Source organism: Sorghum bicolor, chromosome 9, assembly GCF_000003195.3.
Source record: "Sorghum bicolor cultivar BTx623 chromosome 9, Sorghum_bicolor_NCBIv3, whole genome shotgun sequence".
In the NCBI taxonomy this organism is placed as follows: domain Eukaryota; kingdom Viridiplantae; phylum Streptophyta; class Magnoliopsida; order Poales; family Poaceae; genus Sorghum; species Sorghum bicolor.
The window spans coordinates 50,241,847-50,261,092 of NC_012878.2; the positions used below are offsets into that span (position 1 = coordinate 50,241,847).

At 43.9% G+C, this 19,246-nt stretch overlaps 2 protein-coding genes and 1 pseudogene across 2 annotated transcripts; all 3 read right to left on the reverse strand.

Annotated features, from left to right (window-relative positions):
- Nucleotides 1–5,665, reverse strand: LOC8058483 (annotated as a pseudogene).
- LOC8058484 (peroxidase 2) lies at nucleotides 6,848–8,493 on the reverse strand. The gene is made up of 4 exons (XM_002441088.2): nucleotides 8,100–8,493; nucleotides 7,799–7,993; nucleotides 7,530–7,692; nucleotides 6,848–7,412 (listed from the first exon to the last, which is right to left on the reverse strand). The coding sequence occupies exons 1-4, from the start codon at nucleotides 8,346–8,348 to the stop codon at nucleotides 7,060–7,062; spliced, it is 960 nt and encodes a 319-aa protein (XP_002441133.1). The 5' UTR covers nucleotides 8,349–8,493; the 3' UTR covers nucleotides 6,848–7,059.
- LOC8058485 (peroxidase 2) lies at nucleotides 11,659–13,502 on the reverse strand. Its single transcript, XM_002441089.2, has 4 exons — nucleotides 13,092–13,502; nucleotides 12,793–12,987; nucleotides 12,518–12,680; nucleotides 11,659–12,393 (listed from the first exon to the last, which is right to left on the reverse strand). The coding sequence occupies exons 1-4, from the start codon at nucleotides 13,347–13,349 to the stop codon at nucleotides 12,038–12,040; spliced, it is 972 nt and encodes a 323-aa protein (XP_002441134.1). The 5' UTR covers nucleotides 13,350–13,502; the 3' UTR covers nucleotides 11,659–12,037.

Consider the following 19,246-nt stretch of genomic DNA (forward strand, 5'->3'; position numbering starts at 1 on the left):
TCACATAGCTCACAGGATAATAGCATCACATGGGTCAAAAGTAGCAGCTCCGTAGTATAGTACTCATCTCCCTCGTCCCCTTCCTCACCTCATCAAACTCAGCACCAACCTCCTCATAGTCCTTCTCAAGCGCTACAAGGTCCTCACGGGCCTCAGAGAACTCACCCTCCTCCATGCCCTCACCCACGTACCACTGCACAAAGGCACGCTTGGCGTACATGAGGTCAAACTTGTGATCAATGCATGAGAACACCTCCACCACGCTGGTGGAGTTGGAGATCATGCACACAACACGCTGCACCTTGGCTAGGTCACCACCAGGCACCACACTAGGGGCTAGTTGTTGATGCCACACTTGAACCCAGTTGGGCACCAGTCCACAAACTGGATTGTGTGCTTTGTCTTGATGGTGGCCACAACAACATTCACATTCTTGGGCACCACATCTCCATGGTACATGAGGCAGTAGGCTATGTACTTTCCATGACGGGGGTCGCACTTGGCCATCATGGAAGCTCGTGGTAGGCCTTCTCAGCAGAGATCACTAGGGCGTATGATGAAAGCATGAAGTGGATCCTTGGGTAGGGCACCAGGTTGTGGTCTGGAACTCATTCACATCAACATTCAGAGCATCATCAAACCTCAGGAGGTAGTCAAAGATGAGATGACCTGCAGCAGAATAGTGTAACAGTAAAGCAAAATAGTGTAACAGTAACATAGTTAGTTTTGGCAACAGGCTCAGATCCTCTGGTCTCAAGACAATACAATGATAATGGATTAAGGAAGTGTTTAGATCCTAGGGATAAACATGGCTGATAACTAATGAGCTCTAACCACCCATTAGCTTTTATTAGCCCATAATTATCCCTTCTGTTTGGCATCCAAAACCCATGGTTAATTGTTAGCCCATAGGATCAAAACACCCCCAAAAATATATGTACCTAAGACACAAGCCTGTTGAGGTTGGTGTAGGTTGGCCGCTCCATGTCAAGGGAGCGGTGGCAGATCTCATAGATGGCTTCATTGTCAAGCAGGATAGCCACATCAGTGTGCTCAAGGAGCGAGTGGTAGATAGGACATGTAATACCCGATTTAGGACAAAACCAGATATACATCATATGTGAGTCTTAGAAGCCAAATCTCACATATAGCTACAAATGAGGGGTAGTATCAAATCAAAATGCTTATTACAGAACATACATAGTATAAAAGAGATAACCTTTGACAGCAAATAGCGGATAGACAACTCCAATTTTGGATATTAACTCCACTCTACAGGATCCAAACTGAATGGTTGATCACAAGCCTTAACACTCCTCCTGAAGTATGGGGGAAATAGCAAGAGTGAGCCCATATTGAACTTCGCAACTACAGCAACTAGATTGTATAGATACCCGATTTTAAGGATAAAACCAGATATACACCATATGTGAGTCTTAGAAGCCAAATCTCACATATAGCTACAAATAAGTGGTAGTATCAAATCAAAATGCTTACTACATAACGTACATAGTATAAAAGAGATAACCTTTGATAGCAAATAGCGGATAGACAACTCCAACTTCGGGTATTAACACCACTCTACAGGATCCAAACTGACTAGTTGATCACAAACCTAACACTCCTCCTAAAGTATGTGGGAAATAGCAAGAGTGAGTCCATGTCAAACTCCGCAATTATAGCAACTAGATTGTATAGGTCCCACAATCTCATGATCAATGTGACATAAATAATGTAGAGCATAAAACAATAAACAATGAGTATCTTAACACAATAAGAATCATCACCCTTAATGTAAGAATCCCCAAGGCTGCTCTTGATTGTGAGCACATCTAGTATACCAGTTTTAAACACTCTGCAGAGGTTGTACATCTTTACCCATCAGTCATGATTTGCCCTTTCGTCTGAGGTAACTAATCTCTTAACCCCCTTTCAAGGAAGGTCGGCAGGGTTCACTATGAAGCCTTTCAAAGGTTTGCCTAACACGTTAGAGCCACTAGATTCACTCGGCAGGCATATATAGAGCCTTCCTTTCATGGCACATAACACACAGTCTATACACACGGACAGAGGCCGCACTATACCCAACGTGTCTAGCCATTCTTACACCATTTAAGGGAACCACTAATAAGCTAGAAGATGTCCTCATACTGAGCTAAAGCTAGAGCTATTGTAGCCCTCATGGTTGCACTATCAATTCCGGTGATCACTTATAGACAAATCGTCGAGTTGCTAAAAAGTCATTTTTATCGTTTGTTGCGTTAACATTAATCAAGTCACAAGATCATGGTCACAGAAAGAAAAGTCAATGGCATACTTGCCTTAACCAAAGCTTCTTGCTGCTCCTACTGATTCTGCTAGTCCTGCTTGTTGTCAAGGCTCTGATCTTGATCACCGAAGTACTGCTCACCGTCTATACTCGATCACCAAATAGCAATACACAAGCAATCAGGACCAAACATACACGAAGCAAACAATGCTAGTATTAGAACAGTAAACAACAATAGAAAATCAATAAGAATAGTTTATAAAATGATTCTACGCATCGCTATGATCACACGGACGTAAAGATCATGAAAATCGGAGCTAAAACAGAGAAGATATGAATTTTTCTAATGTTTTCTTTAGAAAAGTAATTAATTAAATAGAGTCATGAAATAAAAAGTTGCAAACTGGTAAAACAAGGGTACTAATATGTAGATCTCGTGATTATGAATCTAACGCAATTTGAATGGGTCAAATCGAAGTTAAAACGAACATTTTATGAACAAAATAAGATTAGTGGTAATTCTGTAATTACCAAAAGCGTAATTTGGATCTAGTTAATTGAAAATACGTTTCTAGAATAAGAAAGCGTATTTTAGAAAGGCATAAGGGGACTGCGGGTTTATTCTTAAAAAGATCAGGGGCTCTTTAACAAAAGTTCTAGGCGAAGGGGTATCTTATGATTTCAGCCGTGAGATCTAGATTGGACAGCATGGATTTGATCGGGAGGGCAGGTGCGGCTAGCGGTGGTTCCAGACGGCGGTGCCATGGTTGAATTTACAAAAACCTCGCCAGAGTTCATCAATTAGGCGATTTAGGATGTTATTTGTTGAACCAAGAGCGTGGGAAGCAAGAGGAGCTTCGTGCGAACTTACCTAGGGACTTTTCGAGATCGGAGAAGACTTGGAGGAGGTGGGCAGCGCGGGATGGCGGCTCGGGTGTCTTGCTCCATCTTTGGCGGCGACTAGGACTCCAAAAAACCGATAGAGAGCAAGGCAAAGGGCTCGACATCTTTGTAGGAGCGATGCGAAGCTCGACACACGGTTGTTGACGACGTTGGTTCAGCAGTGGATGAGGGCCACAGCGGCGGGCGAGTTGAGCTCAGCGAGATCTAGAAAATGGTGATAGAGGTGGCTAGGGCTTCAACAAACGATAGATGGGAGAAAACGAAGTGCGGAGGAGATGCACGAGGCTTTATAGGAGTTTGATTGACGAGATGGGTAGGAAATCGTAGGAAATCATGATCGGTTGGCGCTAGGTCGAGTTCGGCTCAAAGACGACACAAGGAAGAAGGAAAGTATCGTTGACAAGTGGAGTTACTGCCTCTGTGAAAGAAGAAGGTGGGGCCGGCTCGTCAATCGCAGGAAAGAGAGGAGGATGCCGCATCCTCTAGGGCCTGCTGGCGACTCCCTGGGCCGGCCTGCACGTGGGAAAGAATGGGCTCCGGCCCAAGAAGGAAGAGGGGAAAGGGAAGCAGGCCGAGAGAAAAGGAATTGGGCCCTCGGCCAAAACAGGATAGGAGAAAGTTTTCTTTTTTTTAAAAAAAAATCAAAACCTATTTTAAAACCTTTTCAAAAGCAAATTTGAATTCCTTTTAAATTTTGGTCAAAACCACTCATCACAATAAATCAAATGCAAAGGCATGCATGCTTAAACATGTTGCTAACTCCTATGGTGAATTTTAATTTAACAAAAAATATTGTTTTCCTAGGTATTTATGAGCACCGAAAATATGAAATTAAATCATTATTTTCCTCTATTTAAAAAGGATCAAATTTTACACTGTTGTATGGCTCAACCACCGAGGTAGCCAGCTGAGGAGACGGGTACACAGTGAACCCAAGCTTGGACTTCTTGCCACAGTCAACAGACAAGCGCTCAAGGAGGAGAGAACCTAGGCCTAAGCCAGTTCCTCCAACTACATTGAAGACAAGGAAATCCTGAGACCAATGCAGTTGTTAGCAAGCTTCTTGATGCGGTCAAGGCGCAGGTCAACAATCTCCTTACCAACTGCAAGACAAGCAACCATCAAAGTTAAGTCAAGTGTTCATTACAAAATGCACAAATGGAAAAAATGCCTTTGAAGATCGGATTACTTACTGGTGTAGTGACCATGAGCAAAGTTGTTGGCGGCATCCTCCATGCCACTGATGAGTTGCTCATGGTGGAAGAGCTGGCGGTAAGTGCTAGTCCTCACCTCATCAATCATAGTGGGCTCAAGATCAACAAACACGGCACGGGGGACATGCTTCCCAGCACCAGCCTCACTGAAGAAGGTGTTGAAAGCATCATCACCCCTCCAACAGTCTTATCACTGGGCATCTGACCATCAACCTGATTTGAACATACAGAACAGAGTTAGGGATGCAAATCACAAGAACAATTCAACTGCAGGAATGTAGAAGTAGAAACTTACAGCAAATTATCAACAGAACAGAAACAAGCTAATGTCACAACTAACACATTACGAAACAAATCATTATGTGGACAATCATGAACAACATCCAGATAGGGCACACTCAAAAGTATACAATCTGCTGCTATTAGATCTATCCATGCATGATGTGCAACCAAAAATGGACAACTGGCAGAACTGAATGACAAGGTTAGCCAACAGGTAGACAAAATTATCATATCACATTAGCTTCAAGTGTCCTATCTTATGTTAAAAATCATATATCGCCAACATTTTAGACGCATACTTGAAACCATGACTGCCTACAAATTCCTATAAACAACTAGATCCAACCCAATTGAAATAGATCTGAGGCAAATCTTAAATTACGACAACTTAACAGACTCGTTCCATACATTTCAAATTTCTGTTGTGGTATTAATAGATCTAAGGTAAATCAACCTAGAAATGTGAATAGAGCAGTTACGAACAAACACCTGGCCAACATAACTAAAATTAACTGATCCAAACTAGATCTATATAATACAATATAAATAAACCGAACCAAAGGAACTGTGCCTTTAAAATATAGAGCTACATTGTTCAGATCTAACGCAAGGATAGGATAAACCAACCAAGATGAACAACAATTACACGAATAAAACATTTGTGGTTATCAGATCCGCACATAGAGCAACTCATTTTAAATATAATTTCCCCCCACCACTTAGATCCATCAAGCCTGGAGCACATCAACCCCAGGAACACATAGATCCAACACATATCCACAGCTACAACGCCAGAACGGAAGGGGAAATGAATGGATCGTTATCTGAATGCCATGCTCAAGGCAGTAAAGCTCCCAACACGCATTTCCAACCTGGATACCGGCTTGGTCGATGTGGATCAAGATGCACTCCCTCATGGTACCGTCAGAATGGTGGAGCGGCGGCGGAAATTGGAGGGAGGAGGGGAAAAAAGCTTTGGGTCACAGAGAGAGGCGAGTACGAAAACGTCTTCCTCTGCGGTGCTCAGCTGGGGTTTAGTCCAAAAAATTTTATTATTTTATTTACTCTATCTGTCTACGAATAAATACACATCAAGCTTTTCGAGGGGTCAAATCTTTTAAAATTTGACTAAATATATACAAAATATATTAATATTTATCGTATGTAATATGTATCATTAGATTGAGTATGAAATATACTTTCATAATATACTCTCTTCATCCCAAATTAGAAGTCATTCCAAAAATCTTGGAGAGTCCACTATCCTAAGTTTGACCAAATTTATATGATAAAATAATAATCATTATGATACCAACTATTCATCCTTTATATTTTCATAGTATACTCATTTATGTTACAAATCTTAGTATTTTCTTTTATAATTTTGGTCAAACTTGAAAATGCTTTGACTCTCTAAGATTGTTAGAATGACATATAATTTGGAATGAAGAGACAAATACAAATATTGATATTATTTGTCAAACTTAAAAAGTTTGACTTGTTGAGAAGCTGAGACATACATGTGTGGACGGAGGGAGTACACGCGATTTGAAGTGCAGGTGAAGGGTTAGCTTGTTTAGTTCAAAAAAATCCAAAACCTTTTAAGATTTTCCGTCACATCAAATTTTGTTATATATACATAAAATATTAAGTATAGATAAAATATAACTAATTATACAGTTTGTCTGTAATTTGCGAGACGAATTTTTTAAGTTTAATTAGTCTATAGTTAAATAATAATTATCAAATACAAACGAAAAAAATTACCGTATAATAAAAATTTGACGCCAGGAACTGAACAAGGCCTAAATATCCGTTGATGGTGCGATTTGGAGGGGCAGGCGTGGACGCGTGGCAGGGCTAGCGGCCCAGCGCCTACTGGGCTAGTGGGCACAAAACTGCTGCCATGGTAGCGCTGCCCCGGCCCAGCCGGTCGGCCCTTAGCGTTTTTTTTGCAATGACCAAACTTAGAGCTTCCAATGAAATACATACATTCTCACAACTTCAAAGAATGATTTGCACTTCCGAATCCAAATATATAGATATAGTTGTATGGTTAATTGCCACCTTTCATCATGTGATTGACATAATTTCCTGCTGGAGAAATTGGATCTATCACTAGCTGAAGAGAGACCATTAAATTAAAGTTGAGAGAGGCTCTTGGTCACACATGACATTATTAACAACATAGAGATTATATTTTACGAGGAATGCATATACAAGTGGTGTAAAAACACTTTTCACATTTGCTTTCCAACAACGGGAAAAGGGTACATACATTGACACATTTTCAAAGAATGACACAAGAATGATTTGCACGAACTTCACAACAATAACAGGTTAAAAAAGAAAATAAACCAATTGAATGAGAGTCTTCGTCAATAGCCTTTCCTATTGATGAGTATTGACCCTCCGGCAGTTCTTTCTGATCTCTCCATCCTTCCCTGTCAGCGGGCTGATGTTCCCCATCTTAATCATGGATGTCACAAAGTTCGTGAAAAAATCCTTTTGGTTGCTCGCGAACCGGTGAACAACAGGTGCAGTGGTTCTCGGTGCCGTAGGGTCGGATAGCATAACCTGGTCGGACGGCAACTGCGCTTGGCCGTGCAAGAGGTTGCCATAATACTTGTTGTCAAACACGGTGGGTGTAACTTGGTCTAGGTCCTCTAGTGCGCCCTGTGGTTGCCCCGCCGAGCAGTTGTGACGCGTGAACTGGCACTGGACTTTGCCGAATGTGTGCGCTCCTGTAGTAGAAATTTGTTGTTGATATCATCAGTGTGCACCCGTATAAAAACTTCGCAAGTTTCAACTGTATACGTGCTATAAATTTATATTGCTACTATCAATTATTCAGTATTTACCTTGGAGGGCAACGAGATCAGTGTCGTCCAGGTTGACGTTTCTGAACTTCTCCTGGAGCTTGGCAAGGGAGTCGAAAAGGCTGGGAAGGTTCTTGGCACTCTGGACGTTGGTCGTCGTGCCGTCTCGGCGGCCAAGAAGCACCCTCCAGCGTGGTCCTCCAGCCTGCAGTTACGTGCACGATTCTTTTCCGTCAGTGTCGTCCCTCTTCAGGCGAGAAGCTATATAGGCAGAGTTTGAATGCAACAGGAAATATACAGGAGACGCTTACGAGTTCAACTGAGATCTCTGCTGCGAGGGCAAGGATATCAGCGCAGGAGACGATGCCCGGGCACGCTTCCTCCAGCGCGCGCTTGATGCCGTCGACCACCGGGAAGCCGCGCGCCGAGTTGTTGTTGGCTGGCACGTTCTTCTCGGTCCGGATCGCCGGGAGATCGTCGTCCAGAAGAAGGGAGCCGTCGCAACCCTGAAACATTATTCGGCGTTCGTTCATGTCAGATGATGAAAGGCATGCACTGCCGCGTACATGCATGCTACACGAGCACAATTGCATTGATCAGCAGCTCACGTACGTTGACGAAGCAGTCATGGAAGTGGAGGCGGATGAGACTGGCCGGGATGCGCGGGTCGGAGACGCGCGCGCTCTGGATGACGCGACGGACGACGTTGTAGGCGCCGGGGCACGACAGGTCGTAGAACGCGGAGCTCAGCGCCGCGCCGGCGTGGCCACGGGCGACTCCAGCCAGAGCGAGCAGGAGAGCGCAGTGCCAGTGCGCGGCTAACAGCCACGCAGGAGACGAGATGCGAGAGGAAGCCGCCATGCCCGCGCACTTGCACAGTTGCAGGAGACGAGATGCGAGCTGCTAACGGATGTCAGTGGAGAGGGGTAGCGGCTCGCTAATGACAGCGTCGCGGTCTCCCGGACTGGTTTGGATGGATGGATGGATGTGAGAGGACTGGTTGGATGTGCGAATGAAGGATCGAGTACGTATTTATAGTCTCGATCTCGACTGATAATATTATAATAAGCTCGCGGACGTTTCTCTGGTACACATGGGCTGGGATTGTTGGGTGCTCTGGTTTGACCAGAGCATGACCATTTGAATGGTTTAGTTTAGCACTGTGGCTGCAGCTGCGTGCACCTTCCTTTCGGCATGCGGTTGCGATGCTAAAATATTCTTTTCAGGATTGATCCGTGCATGCATGGTAGCGGCACGAGAAAATGGATCACGTTGAGTTGTTGAATGATGATTGCGTGCTTGCGTGTGCTCGCCGAAATTCGCCGCAAGCGGCAGGGCTTGGCAGCTGCCGGCCGGGGAAGGTGCCCAAAACTCTGTGGCATGTTCCATTTGCTTCTGAGAAGGAGCAAAAAGGGACGAACCGTAGGGTGCAAGTGTGCCGGGTTCACGGGTGCTTGCCATCCCTGCCGACTGCTGGCGACCAACCATGGGCCATGAGTTTGCAGCTGCCAGGAAACAGCCGATCGTGTGGCCGGGTCAGTGAGAGAGCCTCTCACACGAGCAAGTAGACGCCCAACCCAGCACCATCAGTGTCTTTATTAATTTAATGTTGCCGTTGGAGTTGCCCGCATTCAGCCCGTGCTTACGCAGCGAGAATAAGTGTGTCTCTCTCTCTCTCTCTCTCTCTCTCTCTCTCTCTCTATATATATATATATATATATATATATATATATATATATATTTTATTAATCAGTGGTAGGCTGTTGCCAATATAGTTCCTAATCTTTCTTTATTATACCTCAAATATACTAGTTCTTATTATACATGTTGTTATTGTTAATCAATGGTCGTGTCGCCAACGCATCACACAGAAGCTTTCAGATTCAAAAATTTCTGAGTGTGCCTGCCACACTTCCAAACGGTGGTTTAGGAGGCTTGGGATAAGCCAACGCATCACACATAAGCATTCCATAGGCTTAGGCATAAGGTACACACAACCGCAACCGTTCTCCGAGCCAGGAGTGAATTAATCCATCATTTCAGAAGCTAGAATGAAATTCCATATGGTGCAGAAAATTATACTCCTGCTTGACTCCACTCAAAAATACACTTTCAACAGGAGTTCTGAATTCACAAAAGGCTTAAAAGCGCCTCATGGGCTAGGCTGTCATTGAGAAAGCAAGGGAAAACACCAATGCTCGGGAATCTCAAACATAGGAGAAGGAGACGCAAATACCAAACATTTTCACCTCAAGGTTAATGCAAGACTGTGGAGAAATTAAATTCCACAATTTACCCCAATGATAGAGCTCTCACACCTGGAAAATGAATAAATAATTTATGAGCACTTCTCAACCACAATGAGCAAGCATCGGCTGTGCCAGAAAGACCTCAACTAGAGCATCTTAGATCTTGCAACAATTAATCCATCGACCCTTGAGGCGCCAATCTCGAAGGAGCAAATTTAGAGGGCAATTTCTCAAATACAAAGGGACAAAGCACTAGGGTTGGATGACTTTTTTATCACACCGTGTAAGTACACCAACACATGAATCAATGCACTCTCTTTCACTTCACAACTTTGAGCATATACATAGTCTACCAAAGATTGTACAAACTAGAAGCATTGCAATTGAGCTAGGACCCAAAGCGAAAATACGAATGCCCATGGAATCCACATGTGAGGTAGTCCTTAAACCTACATAATACCAGCGGTAACCAAGTTGCTTCACTGCTTGACTTAGGATGGCTTGAAAGCTGCACAATGTAGGTCAAATCCTGATATGAAAGATGGAACCTATAAGTGGTGTCAACAAATAGAATATGAGAACCACATCATTTTTTATGTGTTGTTGAGCACCATTTTGACTATATCATATCATTTTTTATGTGTTGCTGAGAAATCTTTTCACTAACTGTTGTCGCATCTAGATTGTCTTCATGTAAAGCTTGTTGTCGAACAAATGAGAAATCTAGAATATAATATCTATTGGTTGCAGGCGCCTTCATACATGCTTTCACAATATTTTTCTCAGCAGTTATTTGATAGGATGGACTCCTTCCCATTATAAAAGTTTTTCTACCCTCTCTAGCACCAATGATGAAATCAATGACACATATATGACTCTCCATCATGGAAGTTGGTTGCTGTTGATATTTCTTATGCTCAAGAGATAATTACGCAACCGCATATAATACTATTGTAGCACTTTACCTAGAAGAATTCCAAAGGTACCATATTAGCTAGTTTCATCCATAAGGAAGCATGGCTAAGAGAGTATTAATGAATATGCGGCTTGGCTATATTATAAGTAATGCACCAAAGCCTATTGGGGGTAAGTTGGTAAAGGAGAATAATGAAACAGATAAGAACAACAAAGTCTCAAAAAGGTACAAGTAGGTAGAATGGCTAGTTGCTTGGGAGGATAACATTATAAGTAGAGCCAGAAATAGTTCTCTACTACTTTAGTCTAAACAAGCATAGACTAGTTATAGATAATTATGCACATCTAAATACTAGTAATAATCACACAACAAACATGGGAGGATAGACCCATCAGACAATAGAATGGGGTGAGAAAGGTATCAAACAGTTCCGACAAAGAACTCTATGATTTAATAACTTGTCTGAACACGGCGGAATATACAGAATAGGCAAGGATGTCACCACTTGATATCTACCACGAACTATCTGTGGGAGAGGTTAACAAGGGATATATATAGGGGTCCTATCTCAAATGGACCTTGAAGAGTGAAGATGGACAAACAAATGAGTCATTGTACTTGAAGAGTTCTTGAAACTCTCACACCATGTTCGAACGCAGTTCTTTTGCCCTAATGGCACATGCCCTCGCAATATGGACCACAGGATTTGCTGAGATCCTTGACCAACAGGAGAGTGCTGGGTATGAATCTCAGTGCGAATCTTGTGATCCACATTGTGAGAGCATGTATTTAGGAGCAAAATTTACTTTACCCACCGTGTTCCTACATATTCCTATAAGATCCAAATATGTAGTTGTCTAATTGTTGGCTTTCATCTTGTGATCAACATAATTTCTTGCTGGAGAAAATGGATTTATCATTGACTGAAGAGCGACAATTAAGTTGAGATAAAATCATGGTTACACATATGACAATATTAACAACCTATACTACTGCAATCCTCATGTTTCTTCATAGAGTTCAAATTCCGAAGGAAAAGACCAAAAGTTGTAGAGAAACTAGGTCCTTATGGTGTTTCGTAGGGAACATTTCCTAGAAATGTTTTGACATGAAACAAGTTTGTGCCCTACATTTTTCTAAGAAACCGTAGGAAACATGGTTTCCCTAGGAAATGCATATATTTCTATATATAGAAATTATATATTTTTTTAGATATATGCATAAACAAATGGTGTAAAAATAATTTTCACATTTGCTTCCCAACAGAGGGTGCATACATTCTCACTCACAGTTTCAAACAATGACACAAGAATGATCTGCGTGAACATCATCATAACAGGTGAAAAAAAGGAAATCAAACAAATTAAATTGAATGAGAGTCTTCCTCAATGGCCTTTGCTATTGACCCTCCGGCAGTTCTTTCTGATCTCTCCATCCTTTCCTGTCAGCGGGCTGATGTTGCCCATCTTAATCATGGATGTCACGAAGTTCGCAAAGAAATCCTTTTGGTTACTCGCGAACCGGTGAACAACAGGTGCAGTGGTTGTCGGTGCCGCAGGGTCGGATAGCATGACCTGGTCGGACGATAGCTGCGCTTGGCCGTGCAAGAGGTTGCCATAATACTTGTTGTCAAACACAGTGGGTGTAACCTGATCCAGGTTCTCTAGTGCACCCTGTGGTTGCCCCGCCGAGCAGTTGTGACGCGTGAACTGGCACTGGACTTTGCCAAATGTGTGCGCTCCTGGAGTACAAATTTATTGTTTGTTGATATCATCAGTGTGTGCACGCCGTATATAAAAAGTAACTTCGCAAGTTTGAACTGTACGTGCAAAAATAGTATTATTTGCTCAGCCTGTGTACGTTACCTTGGAGGGCGACGAGGTCAGTGTCGTCGAGGTTGACATTTCTGAACTTCTCCTGGAGCTTGGCAAGGGTGTCGAAAGGGCTGGGAAGGTTGTTAGCACTCTGGACGTTGGTCGTCGTGCCGTCTCGGCGGCCAAGAAGCACCCTCCACCGTGGTCCTCCAGCCTGCGCGCGCCCAGTTCGTCCGTGCACGATTCTTTCCCATCAGTTGAGTTCAGGCGAGAAGCTAGAGATATAGTTTCAATGCAAGAGGATATAGAGGATCGGAGATGCTTACGAGTTCAACGGAGATCTCGGCTGCGAGGGCAAGGATATCAGCGCAGGAGACGATGCCCGGGCACGCTTCCTCCAGCGCCCGCTTGATGCCGTCGACCACCGGGAAGCCGCGCGCCGAGTTGTTGTTGGCTGGCACGTTCTTCTCGGTCTGGATCGCCGGGAGATCGTCGTCCAGAAGAAGGGAGCCGTCGCAACCCTGAAAACCAACAATATTTGACGCTCATTCGTGTGTCAGATGATGCAAGCAGGCTTATGTAGCTGCGTACATGCTACAGGAGCACTATCGATCAGGTCACGTACGTTGACGAAGCAGTCATGGAAGTGGAGGCGGATGAGACTGGCCGGGATGCGCGGGTCGGAGACGCGCGCGGCCTGGATGACGCGACGGACGATGCCGTAGGCGCCGGGGCACGACTGGTCGTAGAACGCGGAGCTAAGCGCCGCGCCGGCGGTCGGAGAGTGGCCACGGGCGGCTCCAGCCAGGGCGCCGAGCATGAGAGCGCAGTGCGCGGCCAACAGCCACGCCGGAGGGGACGAGATGCGAGAGGAAGCCGCCATGCGCGCGGGCACTTGCACGACGCCGATCGAGCTGCTGCGTGCTATACGATGTCACTGGAGAGGGCTAGCTGGTCGCTACTCGCTACTGAGTACTGTGCAGTGGGTGCTCTTGATGAGATTGCTGTGGGACGGATGTGAAGGGGACTGGTTGGATATATATGCGGAAAAGGGAGTATTTATAGAGTCTCGATTCTCGACTGAGAAGCTCGCGGACTTTTCTTTGGGTTAGTTTGACCGGCTGACCGTAGCAAGCATGTCCATTTGAATGGTTAGCTCTTGGCCACTAGTGCCGGCTATGGCTGCTGTTGCGTGCACCATCCATGCATTCGGCACGTGGCTGCGAGACTAAAATATTTCAAGGATTGATCCATGCATGCATGCATGCTTGATGGCAGCATGAGAAAAGTGACCGCGTTGAGTTGGATGATGGCTGCGTGCTTGCGTATGCTCGCCGGAATGTGGGGCCTGTTCCATTTCATGCGAGAAGTAGCAAAAGGCGACGGACTACTGTAGGGTGCAATTGTATAGGGTCCACGGACCACGGCTGCTTTGCCATCCCTGCGCCGGCTGCTGGCGACCAACCATGGCTGCAGCTGCGAGGAAATGGCCGGCGGTCATGTGCCCGGGTCAAAGAGAGTCTCTCAGATGAGAAGGTATAGACGCCCAGGCCCCAGAACCATCGGTATCTTTACGCTGCAGTTGGAGTTGCCTGTTGGCCGCAATCAGCCCGTGCTTATGTATGGAGAATAAATATATCTTGTTTGTAGTTGGCTTGTTGCGAATATAGTAGTTCTCGATCTTCCTTTATTGTACCTAGCTTTAGCTAGTTCAACTCTTTGCTACGTCCATATATATAATATTTTGTTTGGGCTTTATTTTGCTTTTGAAAAGCTAGAATTGGTGGGTTGATGTACATAAATCAACTTTCAAAAATATGTATTTGTATACTATTGGCTATTTAATGGATGAAATGCATGTATACATGTAATACTACCTATATTGTTATATACTCTTGACTCCACACATCTCTCACTAGTGTTCAGATCCAGCAATCATCGTCAAATCTAAATCCGGCATCACTATTGGGTCCAATAAAGGGTAATTAGCGGTACATTCTGCTCTTTTGATGTTATAGCCGTGAGGTGTGGCACAACTGGCTTGCTAAGCTCCAACTGCTTGGTGCTGCTCCCTTCGATGATGACCATTGCTTGGTGGTTGCGGGTCAGTTGAAGATCTGACTGTTTAGCTTTATTTAAAATACAGAATTTATTGTTCTCATAAGAGCCTCTTGAAGCTCTTTTGGTTTTTTTAAACTCTTGGGCCAAAATTCAAAATGAAGAAAACCATCTTTTTGTCAAAATTTTGTATGATGTTTAGTTCCATTATGCAAAATGATGGACCAAAATCTAGAATTTTTTGGAATAGTAGGGGACTAAACACCCCCATATATATCTGGTTAGTAGTTGGCTTGTTGCGAATATAGGGCCTGTTTGGTTGGCAGCCAAAGGCTGCCACCGCCATGAAGCCTGCGCCACACTTTTGTGGCGATCGTTTCGGCCGCCACACTCGCCACAGCACAGTACAGGCAAAAGCAGTGGCGACCGCATGACGAGACGAGGAACCAAACATTAGCCTTTTATCTGTGGCAACCCAACTTTAGTTATGGCAAGTTATAGTGAGCATCCAAACAGCCCCATAATCCTCAAACTTTTCTTTGTTACGCCTCTATAAAATGCAGTAGCTCAACTCTTTGCTACGTCCATGTATATAAATTTTGTTTGGGCTTTATTTTGCTTTTGAAAAGCTAGAATTGGTGGGTTGATGTATAAAAATCAACTTTCAAATATATGTATTTGTAGATTATTGGCTTTTTAAGGATTGATGAAACGCATGTATATACACTTTTTTTAGAAATGCATGTATATACAGTTATGTACTCTTGGCTCGACGCCTCCACACATCTATCTAGTCCATATCTAGCAATCATCGTTTGATCTAAATCCAGCATAACAGTTGGGTCTAGTAAGGTCTGGTTTAGTTTCTAAAAATTTTCAAGATTCTCCGTTATATCAAATCTCGCAGCATATACATAGAGTATTAAATATAAATAAATAAAATAACTAATTACATAGTTTATCTATAATTTATGAGACGAATCTTTTAAACCCAGTTATCCATAGTTGGACAATAATTACCAAATATAAACGAAAATGCTATAGTAGCTAAAAAAATTTCGCGAACTAAACCAGGCCTAAAGGATAATCAGCAGGACAGCAGTGATAGGGCTCCTATCACTGCTAGCTCAAAGCTAATCACTTCCTGATAGACAGACGGCAATAGTGATATCGTGGGCGTCAGTACTGATTCTAGTGGCTTCAACTGTCAATGACCTTTTTATATGCTTTAGGCCTTGTTTAGTTCACCCCAAATTTTTTTTAAGATTCTCTATCACATCAAATCTTACGGCACATGCATGGAGCATTAAATATTAATGAAAAATAACTAATTACACAGTTTGCCTGTAAATCGCGAGACAAATCTTCTGAGCCTAGTTAGTCTATGATTTAACATTAAACACCAAATACAAATGAAAGTACTATAGTAGCGAAATCTAAAAAAAATTCGGATCTAAACAAGGTGCTATTATCACATTTAAGTACAAGTTGTTGCTGAATTTACTTTCCACATTAGTGTCAGCATATTTCTCGCCAAATTTAATAATGAATACATCTGCCAAAAGTGTTTATTCTGAGTTCTGACAATATCAATCAATGTATTTGCATACAGAGAATTAGATGAGTAGCACACAAGACACATGGATTCTACTGATTCCGGTATGTGGTATCCTACGTCTAGTTTGAAGCGGATCTCTTTGTATCCATATGCTTGGTTATAGAGACTTTGATGTAAGCTATGCGCTAGAAGTAAAGGAATAGACTGTCGATGGTGGTCCCTACCTCTCCTTATATAGCTTGGGGATAGGGTTACAATAGATTCGATCGGTTAACAGATGCTTTCCTAGTTTATTACATGTTTAACTTGATTCATGACTCATGGAAATCAATATTAAAATGATGCCTTTCAAAAACATTGCTAAGGGGCTAGAGTATTGGGCCTTTTTTAGTGCTCTAGTCTACCCTCCCTATGGACTAAATCTTAAAACAATCACCCCAGAATTTGTTGTATAACCATGAGAACTACATGGCTCTAGTCTTAGCCAGTTAGCCTGGTACACCTTGCTCTGTTCTAGTTTGTTCGCATCTCACCAAAAGGGCAAGAGAGGGATACTACTCACGATGGGTCTTGTCGATCTACGAAGGTGTATGCTCTAACGTGACCATGTGTGCCAATCATGAAGGAGGGTTCCACATATTATTGAAACCTTAGCATTTGCAACTTATTAGAACAACTTGAGAAAAGCTTTGTAGTGATTCCTTGCCTCCTCGCCTCAGAAGTGTTAGATCGATTGAAAGATCCTTGACAGATGGGTATCATGACTTATGGACAATATTGTATAAACTTTGCAAAGTCAAATAAAACGGATACATCAATCGTGCTTCTAGTCACGAGTGGCTTGGATCCTTTTTTTATAATTGGTTCAATGGATGGTTTGGATTATGTATAATCTTGATGTTGATTATTTCTAATCACTTTGGTGGTGCTAAGCATACCTGAAAGAGCATCTAGGCCCCTAGTGATTTCGGTGATTAATGACATTATTGATTACTATGACTAACGTGTGTTTTGCAGAGGCAAAGTCATAGGTAAGGTCATGGTATATAGGTACTCGATGGATAGGGACGTACATGCCTACTTAATAGTGGAAATCGTTTCGGTTATCAAAGGATGGATGGACATCGTCAAGACTAGACTAGGTCTAAGTGCCATATGGTGAAGAAGGGCACTTAGAGTATTTTAGGACTTTGTTTTCCTTTGACCGTACTATTAAGAGGGGCTTTGATCTAGTAGCTTGACTTAGACAAGGCTTTAGGTTTAGGTGTGGTGCACACTTGGTAAACCTAGCACTAGGCAGCTCAGAGATAGTCCTTAGATCGAGAGGAACCAACTTCGTTTTTGAGCGTTCGCGTTTCGACGAAGTTTGGGTGCCCAAAGGGGCACCGGACGCTGCACCGGACGCTCTGTGAGTGCGTCCGGTGAGGTCCTTAGCCGTTAGAACAGGCCAGTGCTTAGGGTTAGGCACCGAAAGCTGACACCGGACGCACCGGGCAGCGTCCGGTCCCTTACCCAGGGAGCTTGCAAAGTTCCCCTGAGCACCGGACGCTAGCACCGGACGCACCGGGTAGCGTCCGGTCCCATGCGCAGGGAGCATGTAAAGTTTCTCCGAGCACCGGACGGTGCACCAGACGCTGAAAGTTAGCGTCCGGTGACCTGTCAGAGAAAAGAGCACGTAGCCGTTATGAAGCACCGGACGCTCGGTGCAGTGCGTCCGGTGCAACATAATGTGCGTTCGGTGACCCCGTTTTCAGTGGAAAACGGTTGGCCGACCTTTGGACTTCGTGGATAGTATTTATACTTCTCCACCTCGTCCATGAGACCTCTCTTGCCCATTTGAACATCAGAGAAACTTGTTGTGGAGCAAGAGAGTTGCAAAGAGCTTAGAGAGGATTGAGTTTTGAGTGAATTCTTGAGAGAATCCTCCTCTAGTGAGTTCCAAGAGTCAAGTGTGCATCCACCACTCTCTAGTGCCTTGTTTGGGTCAAGTGAGAGTTCTTTGCTTGTTACTCTTGGTGATCGCCATCACCTAGACGGTTCGGTGGTGATTGGAGGCACGAAGATCACCCGGAGTTCTTGTGGGTGGCTCGTGTCAAGCTTGTGAGCGGTTTTTGGCGATTCACCGCGACGGAGTGTCGAAGAATCAGCCCGTAGAGAGCACTTGGTCCTTGCGCGGACCAAGGGGGAGCAAGACCCTTGCGCGGGTGCTCCAACGAGGACTAGTGGAGAGTGGCGACTCTCCGATACCTCGGCAAAACATCGCCGAGCATTTTCTTCCACTACTCCTTTACTTTCTCGCATTTACTTTGTGTTTTTACATTCTTAGAATTGCCATGCTAGAATAGGATTGGAACTAGGCTGCAAAACTTTTATCCGGTAGCTCTCTAAGTCACACTAGGCACAAGGGGTTGAATTGGAGCTTATAGGTTGCTTAAATTTTTAGAGAAGCCCAATTCACCCCCCCCCCTCTTGGGCATCTTGATCCTTTCAATTGGTATCGGAGCCTAGTGCTCATTATTTAGGCTTCACCGCCTAGAGAAAGATGTCTAACGGGGATGGACCACCACCCATGTTCGATGGGGAAGACTTCCCGTATTGGAAAATACGGATGGAGTCATACCTTGAGGCATGCGATGTAAAGTGCCTAAAAGCTGCGACCGAAGGGTTTGCCCCTCCGGAAAGAGCCACCGCTCTTACTCCACAAGGGCAAGAAAACGAGAAGTGGAATGCAAAGGCCAAAAACCACATCTTTAGAGGTCTTTGCAAAGAGGTGTTCAACCGTGTTCGGAGCCACAAAACTGCCAATGAACTTTGGAAGGAACTTTGTGCGCTCCATGAGGGAACTAAGAGTGAACGCGAGGAACGCTATCACCTAGTGATGAACAAGCTTAATACATTTGAAATGCTTCCTAAAGAAAATGCTAATGAAATGTATTCTCGCTTGAATGTCATTGTAGAGGAGCTAAATGGACTTGGGCTTACACAAATGAGTACGGCGGATGTAGCAAGGAAGATACTATGTGTGCTCCCTATTGAGAAATATGGGCACATAGTAACCGTGCTTCATCAAGGCGATCTTTCCACCGCTACACCAACCACCATATTGGGGAAGATCAATGCTCATGAGATGTACATGCACATGAACCCTCAAGATGGCTCCTCAT